The sequence below is a fragment of the Pseudorasbora parva genome, chromosome 2 (genome assembly GCF_024679245.1).
Source record: "Pseudorasbora parva isolate DD20220531a chromosome 2, ASM2467924v1, whole genome shotgun sequence".
In the NCBI taxonomy this organism is placed as follows: Eukaryota; Metazoa; Chordata; class Actinopteri; order Cypriniformes; family Gobionidae; genus Pseudorasbora; species Pseudorasbora parva.
In genome coordinates, this window is record NC_090173.1 from 33,759,710 (window position 1) to 33,777,057 (window position 17,348).

General features: G+C 40.0%; 1 protein-coding gene across 7 annotated transcripts in view; it reads right to left on the reverse strand.

Moving 5' to 3' along the window:
• Nucleotides 1–1,800: 1,800 nt before the first annotated feature.
• Nucleotides 1,801–17,348, reverse strand: part of cacna1aa (calcium channel, voltage-dependent, P/Q type, alpha 1A subunit, a) — a 115,642-nt gene continuing 100,094 nt past the window's right edge. For 4 of the 7 annotated variants that reach the window (XM_067417515.1, XM_067417479.1, XM_067417507.1 and 1 more), the window contains 7 exons: nt 15,725–15,834; nt 14,430–14,565; nt 12,509–12,622; nt 8,598–8,639; nt 6,085–6,283; nt 5,728–5,972; nt 1,801–5,026 (listed from right to left, as the gene is read on the reverse strand). In XM_067417515.1, coding sequence (XP_067273616.1) covers nt 4,412–5,026; nt 5,728–5,972; nt 6,085–6,283; nt 8,598–8,639; nt 12,509–12,622; nt 14,430–14,565; nt 15,725–15,834 — 1,461 coding nt within the window. In that variant the 3' untranslated portion in view covers nt 1,801–4,411. Of the gene's footprint in view, nt 5,027–5,727; nt 5,976–6,084; nt 6,284–8,597; nt 8,640–12,508; nt 12,623–14,429; nt 14,566–15,724; nt 15,835–17,348 lie in introns of all 7 variants that reach the window. The other 3 variants (XM_067417470.1, XM_067417461.1, XM_067417497.1) reach the window with 2 other exon arrangements.

The window sequence follows — 17,348 nt, forward strand, 5'->3', positions numbered from 1 at the left end:
TGAATCTCACGATGCTTTTAAAAACATTCCGAATAACATGATCATCATGCCTGTAAAATAAGGACAATCGTTTGTAAAGAAATGTCTGAGTTAGGCCTAGGCCTACTTCTTAATATGTGCCAGCGAGTGCGGTAGGCTACTGATAGCAGCACCATGAATGGAAAGTGTTAAATCCTGCTCAGAGCACTTTCTCCCGACCATACTCCATTTAAGCAAGGCACTTAACCTCTGAAGCCCCGGGGGTGTCTTATGACTACTCCTGTGGTCTGATCCCTCTATGTGTCAGATAAGGCTAAAACAGAGAACAAGCTTTTTCTATAGGCGCTGTCAATGTAACCTCACTCGTGCACCCACAATCACGCCTCGTGTTGCCAAATGCACATCCCTTTAGAATTGTGTAAGAGTCATAAACTCAAACCCGTGGTGAAAGCAGAGGAAGATGAACATGGGGGATTTCAGAACTAAAACAGAGTTTTGCGCACAACAGCAAGGATTTTCTTCTTGTCTTTTTTATTTCTTTCTTTTTTTTGTGTGACAGTAGTCATATAGACGTGCCCTGAACATAGTGTTGAAGTGTCTCTCCTTCTAGTTGGCAGAAGAAAACAAAAAACAGCTAGAAACAGAAGAAATAAACAACTTTCAAGTTGCATCAAAGTGATTTTCCTTCCCAGAATATGCTATTTTTTGTTTGTTTTAAAAAATAGAGCATAAAGGAATATATTAATTTAAAAAAAGATTTATCTGTACTCGTGTTTTTTTCTTCTACAAAACATTTCTTTTTTATTCCTGCAGTTTACTTTTTATCAAACGCTGTGGCATGCACGTTGCACATGCAGTTCTCGAGGTAAATGCTCTACATTTTTTTTTTTGTGACAAAAACTTGCTTGTTTGTTTTTAGTTTCTTCTTTTTACAGTGTGACTCCCACATCGGCATTGTATTTTTAATTGTCACTTGTTTTTGCCAAACATGAGGTTGTTAGTAACGATGCATTATGACAGACAATGAGAAATGTCAATGTTCTATCCAGAGACAATCACTTGTATTTTCTTTCACAGCCACACACACACACACACACGCTGAGAGAACACATCCTGCATGCACATGAGCATGGAGATTTTTGTCAAACGTTCTCGTGATCTGATCATAAACGTGTACAAACACACATCGCTCGCAAACATACAGACACACGATCGTTTCCTTACGCTTGTTGCAACTCATAACAGGTTTGTATTGCATATAGATACTCTCCTTATAAAACTCAAGCTAAATGTCTGTTGTGGAGAAAAGAAATCGAGAGAGAGATTTCACTGCAAACCAACACATTGCAGCTGTATACATGTGTAAAGAGACGTGCAGTCTAAATAATGCTGAATAAGGCACTGATTAATCTCAGTATTAAGAATGCAGTTCTCAAAGAAACAATGACCACAAAATCTAGTAGTGCTCAACTAGCAAGGGGAGACGTGTAACTTGGATCCTGTATCTTGTGTTTACATCTTCAAAGACTATACTCACCAGTTGTGGACACACTTATACATAGAATCTCAAAGGAGAGCCACAAATTGACCAGTTTCATCAGTGCTACATACAGGACTCACTCGGGTGGGACTGTGCGTGAAAATATGGTAGTAAATGCTACATACATCGTCTAATTTGCACATGCTGCAAAGTTGGACTTGATCGGCAGCTTGTCTGTGTATGCGGAGTCATTCCACAGAGGATTGTGCCTCGTAAAGAATACTGAGATGGCAATGGTGATATGGGCCGAGGAGACACAAAGATCAGTGGGACACAAGAGACAAGTTTTGGCAGAAAAGGCCCGGTCATTGTTTCACCCATGCAATTTGATTGGCTGTGTTACATGTTCCTGTGCAGTTTGACTGCCTGTGTTACATTTCCTGAACACAGAACGGTGCACCATCGGTGACAGACACATAGTACTACTCTCAATGTACAGGTCATTGACATAAACATGAAACAGAAAAGGGTGAGAGACTGATGGGAGCCAGAATCACTGGCTGCCGAACAATGTGGATCACAGCGCCATCTCCTGATCGAGTAGAGGTAGTGGAGCTCAGTCACCTTTTCACATTTACCTACACATCGAAATGTCTTGGGGGATTTTCTTTTCTTTTATTTATTTTTTTGGTCAATTTAAAGCAGTGGTTCTCAACCTTTTTTCACTTGAAGGCCCCCCATTTATTATGTGATTACATTAGATTATTTTAATATATTAAAAATAATAAAATGTTTAATAATTTATGTCATTTTTTGTATTTCTGACCCTCTAGTTGAAAACCACTGTATTAACGGTATTAAAGAAATAATTATTAAAAGATAGTTATAAAATAATTTCAATAAATAAAACATCTGCATTTAAAAGGAAGATAATGAGAGGAAAGATTTTTTAAAAATATAAGAATTTTAGGCGTACCTAATTAATCCTTGTTAACTAACATCTAAACGCTCTTTAATATCGAAACGTCTTCTATAAGACGTTTATATCAATACGGTCGATAACTAGTCAGCTCTTCCTCTACTTTCTTAATTTTTCCCCTCTTCTCGATAAAAAGTGTTCACAGTTACAGAGACTTGAGATCAGATGCATGCTTCAAACTGTCATTAACGCTCACTGATATGGCTGAGAAAGTGTTTCCATAGAAACAGTCCAAGTCGTGGAGCTACCGAGGACATTGCCTGAAGGTCAGATGGGTTTCTGTCATGGCCCATAATGGATCACTATCACAGAGCTCCACACACCATCTACACAAAACTCACATGAAAACACTCATGGCAATGAGCAGCAGTCAAATACAAAAACAGGTAGAAAATCAAAAAATCAAAAGCATCACCATCACCATCACCATCATCATCATCATCATCATCATCATCATCATCATCACATTAATCACTTATTTATGTGATCATCTTTATACACACATTGTCATTATCAACATGAAATCATATGTAACGATGGAGAGGTTCTCTCTCTCTCTTTTCCACCCTCCCCTCATCTCTCTCTCTCTCTCTGCGTTTACCCTGGAAGACTGGAGGAACATGTTTATGGTGGTTTAAGGGAAAAGAACCACGTGTCATTTGCCCGTTATATTCATGTGCTACTATATCTGCATTCTTGTGAAAGTGAGAAAATGATCTATAAAGTGATAGAGGAATGTAAATAAAATATCTCAAGCATAAAAACAATTGTGCTATGAGTTTATTTTTATATTCACAATCTTTATTGTAGCTATGTGGTATTTGGCACCAAATATGGCGTAACAAAATTGCGAACATCTCTGGTCACCCATTTGCTAGTATTTGAATGTTAGCAATGGCTTCATCTCTCCTTTTCTTCAGGAGAGAGGGATCTCAGAGAGTTGTGTGTGTGTGTGAGAGAGAGAGAGAGAGACGGAGGACACCAGCGGGAGAGAGAAAGAACGTCACGGACATGACAAAAGAGCCAAAAAATTGATCCATTCTTTCCCCATTTCTTATCCAAAGTTTCTTTGTGTATTTTTTAACTTGTCTTTTCTTTTTTTTTCTTTTTTTTCAGTCATGCAGGATTTCCAAGGAGTTCTAGGAGTTCAAACAAAGCTGGGCAGTGCAACAGAAGATTCAAACTCCAGTGTTTCCAATGAGAAGCAGAAGACGAAGCTGAAGAAGAAGAAAGAGTGCGGAGCTTTTCGTATTTCTCTCCTATTTTTTTGTTTGTTTGTTTGTTTGTGATTCTTCTTTCTTGCATTTGGGGGGCTGAAGTGCAGGGTGGGATTTCCTATTTAAGTTTAGGTGAGTTCACCTCCACCCATCTCCATCTACCACCCACAACTTACCCGCATGGGCAAACGCCTCCCCCCTTCAACTGGGATAATTATTAACAGTAAACATAGATGATAAAACTCATCGATATTTCCCAGCATCTGGACTGATTTTTGCAATAAACAAATCTCCATTCAAGTTCTGTGAAATAAAAAGTGATCCACCTTTTTTTTTTTTTTTTTTTAAACGGGTGCTAAAGAGTTTATAGCGTCTCATATCCGGAGGGACTGCACGAAATGTCCTGGGAAAAAAAACTTCAGACATTCCTCCTCCTTATCAAAACTTTTTTTGTATTCTTCAGAAAAAAAGGCTAAGAACAGGATTTCATATTCGTTAGTCTTCATATTTACTGTCAGCGGTCCGTCGCTTTCAGGGAAACATGTGGCAGCAGAGGAATCGGAAAAGAAACAAGAAATAGAAAGAAATGAATCATGCCTTGATTTCCCCTGTGGACATTCAGCGCACTGCCAAGTGTTTCCCCGGACAGATCGGCCATTCCAGTGAGAGTATTGTTTTACTGTGAGTCTACACTCTTTGTGGTGGCAGTCTGTTCCAGAAAAGTGCGGAAGGACTCGCCCCTCCACGTCCCAGAGGCTAGCACCAGTCATCCTCATCAGTCTCACTGTAGGGTTCATGGAGGCCCTTCCTGGGCCCTCTGGGATGAGGAGGCTTATGCGTTCCTGGGTGGGTGGGAGCGTGGTGGTGCGGAGAGGGCGAGGACGAACGGTAGCCGTTCGGCATGCGCCGCGGGTGGCCCTGAGAGGGAGTGTTGTGGCGGGAAGTCCTGGGGGAATGTGGGTGAGGGTTGCCCTGCACAGGGCTTTGCTCGTAGGATGGAGGCTCATTGTGATTGCACTCGTAGTCTTGGTCATCGTAGAAACCGTCGCCCTCCACGCTCTCTGTAGGGCCGGGGCCCCAGTGCGCATGACGGGAGGAGCGGGGAGAGCCGTGGTGGGGAGGCGACGGGTGGTGGTGAGGGGGAAGCGGGGGCTCGGGGCCGGGAGGACTGAACCGACGGGAGGTCGGGGTGGGGAGTCGGTTCTGCTGGCCAGGAGGGGGGGTGCCACTGATGGGCTTACGGACCACGGGAGAGTAGGTGACGTGGGGCCGGGGCGTAGCAGGGGTTTGGGGTAGCTGACGCCGGCCGCGGCGGGGAGTGCTGGTCCCGGAGGTGGAGGGGACTGGACTGCCGCTTACTGAACTACTGCCCTACATGAAAATGGAACAAGGCAAATAAAACAGAACCACAAAATTAACCACACAACAAGAAGAAAGACAGTAGGAGGTGACACACACACACACACACACACACATCGCAGTCAGAGAGGAAAGAGCGCAGTCATAATAGAGAGAGAGAGAGAAATGCAAGAATGAGAGACATTACAAAGCAGTAGAGCAAAGCGACCGATACAAACAGCCATAAAATAAACGACCAAAAGTTAAGCAACATATCACAGGGAAAAGAGAGGACACAAGGAAGAAAAAAACAAACAAACAAACAAACAAAAATAATTAAATTCTGTTGCAGTTGACTTCAGTTTTGGTCTTGACAAACAAGGCTTTATTAATGTCAGTTCAAATCAAACTGAAATATAGACCGATGATCGTAGGCCTGTCTATCAGACGTGGTCACAATATTAATCAAATGGCAGACAGCATAAAATTAAAAAATGGGAACCTTTAAGTTAAACATCCCGTTTTAATACAGCAATCATTAAATCCTTTCCCTAATCAGTATTTGTCTTGTTTCCAGTAAAAAAAAAAAAAAAAAAAAAGTAAATCATGAATTAATTAATAATTAAACACAATTTACTTGTTTTACTATTGGCAAATTATTTTTTCTTTGTAAATGTAACTTTTTTTTATGTATAAACAAGTGTCTATAGATGCATTATGAAGCAATCGCCCACCTGTCTGTGAGTCAGACACTCTCTGCCCTCACTCGGTGAGCGGGACCAGCGGCGGTCTCCCTCTCTGGACTGTCTGTGGCCATAGTCCCCTCGTTCTCTCTCGTGTCCATAGTGCTCCTTATCTACAGAACTGTGGTGGTGATGGTGATGGTGGTGGTGCTTGCGGTCTTTGGCCCGGCCCCGGTCCCTTTCCTTGGATGGCAGGTCTCCAGACTGTGTGGTGGTGCTGAGATCAGTACCAAGACCTGCTAGACCACAACCAGAGAGGGGAAAAATGGTACTAGCATTAGCTCCACTCATCTTTTGTACACAGAAAAAGCCATCAATAGCATTAATACATATGCCTTTGTCTCGGACCTGTGTCGGCATCAGTATAGCGGCTCAGGGACCGCTCTGATGCGCGGTGACTACGGTCTCGGTGGCGATGCCCGTGTCTGTGACCCTCTTCTGGGATGACCCTCTCCATGATGTAGTCCTCACCCCGCATTGAGCGGCCTGGGCGCCCGTGTCCCAGAGACGAAGCCGAACGCTTCATAGGACTGTTATCGGTGATGGTCTGCTGAAAGAGTCGGCACAGGACAGAGAAAGAGGTAGGGAGAGAAGAGAAAAGGGAGCGAAGGAAGAAAGAGGTTTCTGTTTATTGGAAATAGATGGGTCTGGAAGATTTGAGAAGGGGGCTTCTTTTCATTAGTATTTAGTAACAGCAGGCAGATGGTCGTGCGAATGTATGTCCTTGTTTACACCTGGTATTAACATCCGTCTCGGGTGATCCCTTCTCAAGCGGTCAGTCAGTCTACTGTGGCTACTTTTTATACTATTTCAGGGGACACAGTTTTCAGTTTTGAGAATATAAACATCATTTAAAAGGTTGGGGTCAAAAAGATTAAAAATAAATAAATAAAAAGTACTTTTATTTAGCAAGCTTGTATTTTAATCAAAGATGCTTTATTTGAAATAAATGCTGTTCTTTTGAATTTTCTATTCATCAGAATTGTGCAAAAAAAATATTACAAAATACCCACAAAATATTAAGGAGCATAATTGTTTTCAACATTGATAATAAGACCTTTTTTTGAGCACCAAATTAGGACATTAGAATGATTTCTGCAAGATCATGTGACACTGGGGACTGAAGTAATGGATATATCACCAAAAGCAAGCCATATTATCTTACATACCGGTATTTCCGCTTTTCAAGTAAACTGATCTTGGTTTAAGGATATTTTTAGATATATTTACTGGAAGACAAGCACCAATCTAGATAGTGCGGACCATTTGCGATTGTATCTGACCATCCATATGTTAATACCAGGTGTAAATGGGGTATCTGATGACTTTAAAACGTGTGTGTTTAATTCCGCAGGTCTGGGAGTTGGTGTGATTTAACTTTGTATGACCTGATGAACACACTCAGCCGATACCAGCAAACAAATAAACAAATTCACCATTCACCATGCAGAGTCCGAGAAGAAGAGAACGACAGAAAAGATATGAGGAAAAAAAGAGAGAGAGAGAAACCGAAATATAGCTGCAAAAGTTCGTGCCTCGCATGCATCCAGGACTGAATCTATGAAGTCAAAATACTCATTGGTTATAAACACATTGTGCTGCAACATTTGAGAGAAGCAAATTTCTTCCAGCAGACCCCTCTGCCCATCACTCACAGTCATGCACGCCGCAAAGAGTGAAGAGAGGGGGCTGTCCAGGCTTCAGAGAGAAAATGTGTGGTCCAGGAGAGACGTGCAGAGTGGTTTGCAGTGGCTCAAGCCCTGGCCCCTTGATCTAATCTGATTAGAGGCTTTCCATCTCCAAAAAAAGCATGAATTTGACTCTTTTGGTGCAGCTCCACTATCAAACACTATCAACACCGACACCTAGTGTTGTGGATGCAGCTTCACACACCATCAAGAGTTTTCAGTTACTGATTCATTTGTAGAAATCTGACACATAGTCATACACCCATTTTGGTGTGTAACTTGCAGCAAATACAGGCTAGGATAGATTAGCAAGTCAATATGGATAATCTCTTTTTTGACAACATAAAGAGTGTTGAGAAATTCGACTTAGTTTTGCATTTTATAGAAAGTAACAACGTTTTTTCAACCCACTTCCATCGCAGTACCATTATGTTTGTATGTATGTTTGCTGCAGACAGGTGTTTGTTCCTTCATCATGTGTGACATTCAACAACTTTATCCCACTACAGATGTGAGTTACTCAATAACATATCCAAACTTTCCTTAAAATAACAAAATAACAACAAAAAGCCTTAGAAAGTCCCTCTTTTCTCCCTGTGACATAATATTGAACACCAAAATGCACGTCTCTGCTCAGCATCAGTCACACGCTCACTGTGCAGACAATTGCACATTCACACACTAAGACTATGGATACATATACACAGAAAAACATGTAACATGCACATGAACATAGCACATAATGAGTGTTGCAAAGCACACATAGCAGATATAAATTACGAGGTGGCAGACAAGGAGTTGTGTGATTTTATCTACACACAAATAAAAATTACATTTAGATATATATTTAATTTTCTTTCAAATACATAAGTTGAATGTTACATGATCCTTCCTTAATGGCGTTCATCTTTTTTTCCAGTTGACTGTATTATTTCATCAAACATTTAAAATTAAATCCAATATATTGGCTGAAATAATGTTTTTTTTGTTTTGTTTTTTTTTTATAATAAAATTTTAAAAAAACCTGCAATATTGAAGGATTTTTCAAAAAGGTTCTTCTGAAATATTCAGGCACAAATGTTTTGATTTCCAGAGAGACAGAAAGACAGATGTTGCAGACAGGATCAAACAGATGGAGAAAAAGTAACAATGAACGAGAGAGGCTGCACATACAGTGAGATTATCTCCCCGGTGCCGTCCTTTTCTCCTTGGCTGCTATACAGCCATTTCCATACAAACGGCAAAATATGTCCATACAAATACACGCATAGGAAGCACATAGGGCCGCATTTACACAAGACAAAGCACATTAACAGTGAGTGACCCCAGGCATGAAAGAGAAGGAGAGAGAGAGACAGAGATTGCACTCAAAAGAAGAAAAAGGTGGAGATGGGGATCATGCAGAAGTAAATTAGGATGGGGAGGCCGAAAACAGAGTGAAAGAGGGGAGGGAATAAGGAGAGAAAGATATAAATAAAGAGAGAGAAGAGAGACACAGAGAACCTGGTTAGACACAGACGCAGTGGAGACGGAAAAAGACACTTACCACAGCAGCACACACACTGAGGGCCAGAGGCAGTGTTAGAGACACGTCACAGTACACCACACAGAATGATACGGTGAGGAACGGTACAGTGATCACAAGACACAGTGGCCATAGAGAGGTAGCCTATACTACTACAACACTGCACACATATACAGTACGCATAGCATGAGACCACACCAACAAAACTCTCTTGTACTTGGTTTCTGAAATGTATGTAAACTACTCTCACACTTTACTGTTCAAAAGGTTGGGGTCGATAAGATTTCTTTAATAGTTTTTTTATGAAGTCTCGTATTCCCAAGGATGTAAGCATCTGATTAAAATTACAGCAAAAACAGTAATATTGTGAAATTATAAATTTATAACAACTGTTTTCTATTTGAATATACTTTAAACATAATTTATTACTTAATTTTCAACATCATTACTCCAGTCTTCAGTGTCACATGATCCTTCATAATTCAATATAATGGCCTATGATATTTTTTCTTCTTCTTCTTTTTCTTCTTCTTCATTATCATTATTATTTAGAAAACAGTTCTGCTGTTTGATCATTTTTGTTAATACAGTGATGCATTCCCCCCCCCCCCCCCCAGGATTCTTTAATAAATAAAAAAGTTAGAAATAAATATTTTGAAACATTAAAAATGTCTTTACTGTCATAGTGACCCCTACCTTTTGAAAGATAGTGTACATACATAAACTTGGGAGATATTAACACACACACACACACACACACACACACGCACGCACACGCACACGCACACACACACACACACACACACACACACACACACACACACACACACACACACACACACGCATATCCACATCTCAGTATACCAACTCCCAAGTTTGCTACAGCATCAAATCCCACTGAGCTTTATGACCCTAAATGAAGTGTAATTCAAACTTGGGCCAAATTTTTAAAACAAATTAATAGAAAGGACGCACGTTAGCACTTATATAAAGTAATACTGGGCTGTAAATGCAGTTAAATACAACACTTAAGTTACTATAGTAAAGACAATGTACAAACACAGAGTAACATCTTTGCTGAGGGAGGAAGTCAGAGTTAACTGAACCCAAAAAGAAAATAATAAGAATTAAAAAAATAAAAGTCAAAGAGAAGAAGAGGAGAAAATACATTCTCAGAAAACTCAAGAAGATAGCATGAGAAGAGGAGTAGTTCAGAAAAAAAACCAACTCTACTTTTCTAAATTCTCAGCTTTCAGTTCCCACAACAACATTGGATAGCAAAGTGTGCACTTGCTACAAAATCCCAGCGGATGTAATATGTAATCTGGGTATTGTGTTTTCTAAATACAGAGCATTTAGATGTCCTATTTGTGTGCCATTCTGCAGGGACGTGTGTGTATTTGGGTCTCTGTGAATGGGAAGGAGGCTGCTCAAAGGTCAGTGGTGAGAAATATGAAAAGGAAAAAGAAAAAACACATACACACAAATTCTCCACTACTCTAGACCTGTGTCAAATATGCATCATAAGAGGTGCATTATGTAATATGCTAGATATCATATATATCTAGACAATTATAAAGAGTGTTTGAATGCAAAACAATGTATCCTTGAATACATCACATCAAACACATATTCTGGTAATTGCAAATACTTAAAATGCATATTTATGACAGGAATGATGATGAAGACTGATGAGGCTTTTTTTGTGTGGAGTGCCTCATGGATCTGTTCTGGGCCCAACATGTTTTCCTATTAATGCACAGCATTAAAGGGGTCATGAATTGAGAAATCAACTTTTCATTCAACCTATGATATATAAAAGTTCATTCTGATATAAGAATATCCAGTAAGTTTCGGAGCTAAAAATATCCTTGTTAGTAAAAAAAAAAAAAGCTTTTATAGACACCAGGCCCAGCAAACGATCAATCTCAGAATGTGCCAGGCTGTGAGGTCAGAGTGTAGTGAAATACCACCTTAACCCCCACTCACTCGTGCAAGAAAGTAACAAATAACATGGGCCTTCGTGGCGCTAAAAGGATCGCGCTACAGAGCAATAAACATGCCGAAGATAGCAATGTATTGCGCTGTTCTTGGTTGTGGAAGAACACAGTCACTGCATAAGCTTCCTTCAGATTCTAATATTAGGAATACATGGTTGAACTTTATTTTTAATGAAGATCCAGCTCACATGGGGAAGACATTACAATTTTGTTCCTTCATTTCACCACAGATTCATTTGTAAACAAGAGACTGGATTTACAGACAGGATGAGATTATATTAATTAATGAAGCAACACACTAATGTGAGTCAAATGTTTTTATTTTAATTTTAAATATGTGATAGTATTGGATGGTTATCGATCGTTTGATATCTACTGATTATGTGTATGTGTCTAACTGACATAACATACCAATGTCAAAATGCTAGGGGATCCTTTATTTGAGGTGTTGTTGGTTCATTGTGCTGCGATACGTGATCAGACTCTGACATATGGGCCAGGGCTCATAAAGGCCAGCATCCCAGTGCTATGTGTTTTCCAGATGGGCTACCAAAAAGAAAGCACGTCGGCAGGCCGGTGAATCTTAAATAGTGAAATAGCATTCCTTTCTTGATGTGCGTTGTTCATTCTCTTGACTTTAGAGTTTTAGAGTTTTCCTTTATTTAAAGGAAAAATACAATTGCTGATTTGTCTGGCCTGTGTGTGTTTGTGTACGGTTTGCGGTTATATAGATCGGGCGGGTCAAGTAATAAAAAAATAACATTCCAATTCATTGCAGGTGGATGAGAGATAAATAATTTTGTTTGTTTGATAAAGACAATTTGCAAGCCCTGTGGAACGAATCATCATTCCAGATGCCTTTTTCCCACACGCTTTCAAAACCTCACGTGTACTCACGGGGGAGCCGGATCTCATTATAATATGCAAAGCTTATCCAATCATAGCAGTGACCGTTTAAGTCCAAGTCTTCAGTGCACCCCGTTCATAAAAAACAATCGTTCCAGAAGAGAGGCTAAAAACCAGGGCAGAAAATAGCCTATTACTTATTCATTATGATGTTTTTAAATGTAAAAACCACATAAACATGGTTGACCTCAGGCAACTAAAAAAGCCAGTTCATAACCCCTTTAAACATTTTTTCTTTAGAATTGTTCAAAAAGTTTGATTGATACACTATGTGACACAAAATGTGTGGACAGCTAAACAAATATCTCTAATGAAAATGTAATATATGCTTCTATACCAGCTTCCAGTCTGCCACTCAAGAGATTGAAAGGCTGTATACTTGATTGGATCTTTCAGCCGTTTAGTGTGGTTATGACTCAGCGACTTAAAATAACTCACTTGTTTGTTTAATTCACCCTCACACTTGCTTGTGCAGGACATCAATCCATTGCAGGTGCTATAATGGGTTCTCTTTGCTTTATCTGGTCAATTTAATGCAAAGGCAGCAATGGAAAATGGGTTATTTGGAGGGTCAGGAAAAGAAAAACATGTGAAAAGGGGGTAGAAGAAAAGGAAAGGGGGAAAACGAAGGAATGACAGGATGAGGCGCTCACTTGGTTGTCTGCTGGGAGTCGAGGCATGGAAGCAGCTCTGCCATGGCCTTCCATCGACAGATAGTGCTCAGTGTCCGAGTACCCGTCCCGCCCCATCTCTCTCATCTCTACTGTCTGCAGAAACAGAGGGAGACCATGCATGACTGCCCAGTGACAGCAGGCAAGAGCGGAATGCCAGGGGCCTGAGAGACAGGCCTAAGCACAGTGGATGGAAGGAGGACATCTCCACCTTCATCTCTCCCTTCACCCTGTGGGGAGATGCAAGAGTAGCAGGACAGTCCTGCCCCAGCCTCTGTTCTACACGTCACTGCTGTTTTGCATAAAGTGATCTGATGCTGCTATTTGCTCACATGCAGGGATTCAATGACAGGATGATTTGGAGAAGATCAGATGTTGTTGGTATTACAGATTACACTCTCTCTATCACAAACAGTTTTCACACAGGATATAGGAAAACAACTTCAAATAGCCTACATGGACACACACCTCTTCTGTTGATTTATGTATGCATATGCACTTTTGTTCTGTTAATTTCTTTTCACCTTGAAGTTGCTCCAAACTATGACTTGATATATGATTTGATTTTGAAGAATTTGCTGGTGGCTCCTTTCCATGTAATTACAATGAATGGGGACTAGAAGCTTTCAAGCTTCAAAAAGAATGACAAAAAGCTATAAAACTATCATAGGTTTGCACAATAACACAATATTATGTGAAAAAAAAAATGTGTGCGTGTTTTTTTTATTCTTCACTGAGAGAACGGAACTCTAATTTAGAGTTCAACAGACATTGCTGCTTCTCTCATGAATCCTGTTTTTGGTCATTTTACGGATCGACAACCCCATTCACTGTCATTATTTTGAAAAGAGCGCTTAAGATATTCTTCAAAAACTCACTCTTTATGTTCAATAGAAAACAAATTCATATGGGTTTCGATCAACATGAGGGTGATTAAACGGTTATATTTTGAATTGCGTTTTCCATTTTTGGGTGAACTAGAGAGCTCAGGAAATTGTAATTTTGTCGTGTAATTTTACAGGCAATTTGGGTAATTTGTTTTGCAGCTTTTCTTTTGTTACTTCCTTCTCATGAATCACTTACGGTGCCTTCCTCATTGATACGATTATGATAAACACACATGCTGTTCTTATCATGAACTGAATAAATAGTTAAGCTGGGCAGGAGTGTCTCACCTTCTGACAGAACAATGGCACTCAGAACTGCGGAAGGGTTTAAACATCCTTCCCAGACAGCCGAATATGAATGCATATATTCAATGACACGAGCTTCACCGTACAAAAGCAGACACGTGAGAGTAATAAAAGAATATAAACGGTAACAGAAGGACACGCGGACTGACAGACTGAGGGGGAAATATAAGAGAGTGTGTAAGATAGTCTGCCGAATTTAGTTTTTACTCAGCAACAGAGAAGGTGGTTTGTTGCTGTCTGCCAATGAGATGCATATGGATGAGGGATAGACAGACCAGCCATTCATGGTTATGAAAACAAACCGCTTCAATGAATGCCCTCCACCAAAGACTGTGAATATCTGATATGCTATCTTGTAAAGGCAGAGAAAATATTATTGATCCACTGAGACATCCAATGGTGTGACACTACATGAACGTCCTTAACTCTAACAATGCTATGCATTGAGGGAGTGAGCATGCTGCTGGAGAATCCATAACTAATTAAATAGTGCCTCACACATTACGAAAAGTTTTGTTGTATCTCATACAGTAGTGTGTGGAGACAATTTGACTTGCATTTATTGTTGTACCAGCATATTAATCTGGTAATGCTTGAGGTTAAGAATACAGTGATGCACTACCCTAAACAATTTTTTAATCAGAAATTCAAGTGTTTATATGAATACCCTAAAAGCAAACTATAAAGGAGATGGGGCAGGCTCTGTGTACCTGAGATTGTCTATGGTTATCTGCTGTGTCATCTGGGTGTTGGCCTTCAGGACTCCAGCTGCCTGCTTTCTGAGACATCTCTTGGGCTCGCGCTGTCACCCATGATTGGCTCTCCGGTATCCTTTCATCAACAGGCCTGACAACACACCCATATTTAGTCAGTTTACAAGCTCTCTACAATCCTGGAAGGGCTCAAGGCTCTGGCTTGACACTCATTGTGGTTTAGATGATTTTTCTCATTAGATGAGAAAGGAGAAGGGAGATGATCTTCAATAACATTTGTTGTGTTGTTCGTGGATTAGAAAATTAAAATTGGCAAGCATTCATTTTTATTGATTTCATCATATCATATTTATTATTTAAATACATTTTCCTCTAACATTACTGACTAGGATTAGGTTATTTGAAACTTCACTTATATTCTTTCTAGATTTTTCTTCAACAAAAATGGTTAATATTTTGCTATACATTTTTAGGGGCCAAGGCCAAGAATAACCTCTTTTGATCGTTGGCATTCTTCGGCTCTGGGAGTCTATGGCAGTCTCTAACTTAATTTTGTAGTCTTTCAACTCAATCCCTCTAGCGCCACCACCTGTTCAAAGTTTGACATATGTTTGTGCTTGTAACTTTTGAACCATAAGAGTAGAAACCAAATTATTCTTCTTCCAAATTTATTCACAATTATTCCTTGGCTAAAGGTGGTTAGATTACTCCATACCATAAATACTAGTTTGCCATAGTCAGCCAAACTCCAAACTTCCTGTCCGCCATTTTGAATTTCTTTAAAAAGCTACTTTTTCAAATTCCTCCTACACTGTTTGTCGAATTTTCACCAAATTTGAGTCAGATCACCTTCAGACTGTGCAGACAAAAAACATATGGATTTTGTGTTGATAGACAAAAACTGTTTTTGTAAAGTACAGCAATAAAGTTGAGGATATGATGCCAAAATTACTCTTGATGCTGCGATGCTTGACATATCTACACCAAACTTTGCATGTGTCATTGTCACCTCACCTCATATATATAATAAAATCATCTTAAATGTCTTTAATTGCTCATTGTTGCAGTTGGTCTGACACTCCCAGACATGTTGGAATGTCTTATTTGAGCTTGACCCCAATAATTGCTGCTTGCAGCTATATTTTGCTTATATTTTCATATTTCAACAGTGTGTAAATTAAAGTCAATTATTGACATGATGTAAGCATTGATGTATGATTTGTCTCTGGTTTGTTATCATTGACAAAAAACAAAACAAAAATGTTAATATTTATGGAGAGGGTGCTACTCACAGATGATTTGCTGGGTGTGGTTGAGAATCAGGAAGGCCAGTGAGTCCCTGCCCCACATCCTGGCTTGGAGACGGAGGCTCCAGACGCTGAAACATTAATGTCGTTCGATTCTGTGTAAGATACAACATGGCCTACAGCTGGTATCAGGCAAGCTGATGGGAAAATGGGGTTGGGAAAAAAACATGGGATGGAGAGCATCCCATGTGCAAATGGGGAGGGGATCCAGCAGCGGTCAGTCAGGAGGCATTCCAGGAGCATTATGGGTAAATGGATTTATCCTGTTGTACTGTCTGAAAGCTGCCGATGGTACCATGCTGAGAATTCATTTACTTTTATTGTCCCAGTAAATGAACAGTTTTTGTAACCACCTGGCTGCTAAACAGTGGTGGAAAATCTTGGTGTCATTCAGCACACCCCATAAAATTAAGATAGGGTTATTTGTTAGCTATTAAGTAATTATGCTAGTGTACACTAGGGGTTGAACGACTTCCATTTTTTTTAAAGTCGACATTTATGTGATGAAAGTCGAGTCGACGTCGACTAGTCGCTGATAACATCATTAATGAACAAATAAACCTGAACCTTGAGCTGAGACGCAAACTCGAGTCTTCTTGTGCACAGGACAGCTATGGCATATGCCACAGTGTGCTCATAAGGTTATTAATCCTACATAACAGCTTCTGTATCATTATTTTGTCTTATGGTCGTTATATATTTCTCACAGATTTCTGCTCGTTCTGAATAAGATACAGATAAAGTAGCACAATAAAGATTACATGTATATGAATGCATTAGTGATTGTGTGTGAATTAATTCTACCTGGCAACGTCTCTCTACTAATAGTGAAGCTGTAAGTTTTAGTTATCAAGAAATATATGCTAGAACTTCTCTTTCTAAGCTATTTTAATTATAAATCCCAGAACTGTGTTGACAATACATTTCTAGGCTACTGAATGGTTTTGTGTGAGGCGCGCGCGATCTCCGCGTGATCAGGCTATGTGTGTGCGTTGCAATGCAGCACGCAGTTTAGCGTGATGATTAACTTACGTGTACAATAAGCGTGCATTCTCTTTTCTGGAAAAATTCCTCCCATGACACAAATATCATCAATTTGCGCCATTAGAGGAATTGTTGGCCAGAGGCTAAAGACTACAGCCAGCAGAGGGAGCCATTTCCTCATGTTTTCAACTCGAGCGTGGGAGATGGGAGATCACACAGCACTCAGCTCGCAGCTGTAGCCTCAGGCATTTATGTTTAAACAGTGCGGCCAGCAGAGCAAAGTAAGTCTTTCAACTTCTCAAACTAATTCCTATGAAAGTTAAGCTTTCAAAGGCATGAACTGAAAACGCAGCAGACTGAACATGCGCTGTGAATCTATGCCGCGAGTGCCGTCGCGTTTACCTCAGCTCTCATCACGAACTCATCCATGACTGTCAATGTGACTCCTGCAGCGTTTTGGGCTGTGAGACTCCATCAGCGGCTAAATCACATGTTGAACAGACACGTTCAGTTTTTAATTGTAGTGTCTGTTCTCTAACTGAACTGATTTTATGAAAATGAGCGCGGTCGCGGTGGGAAAGTGAAAGTGATTCAGTAATCTAGTAATCATGAGACAAAAATACAT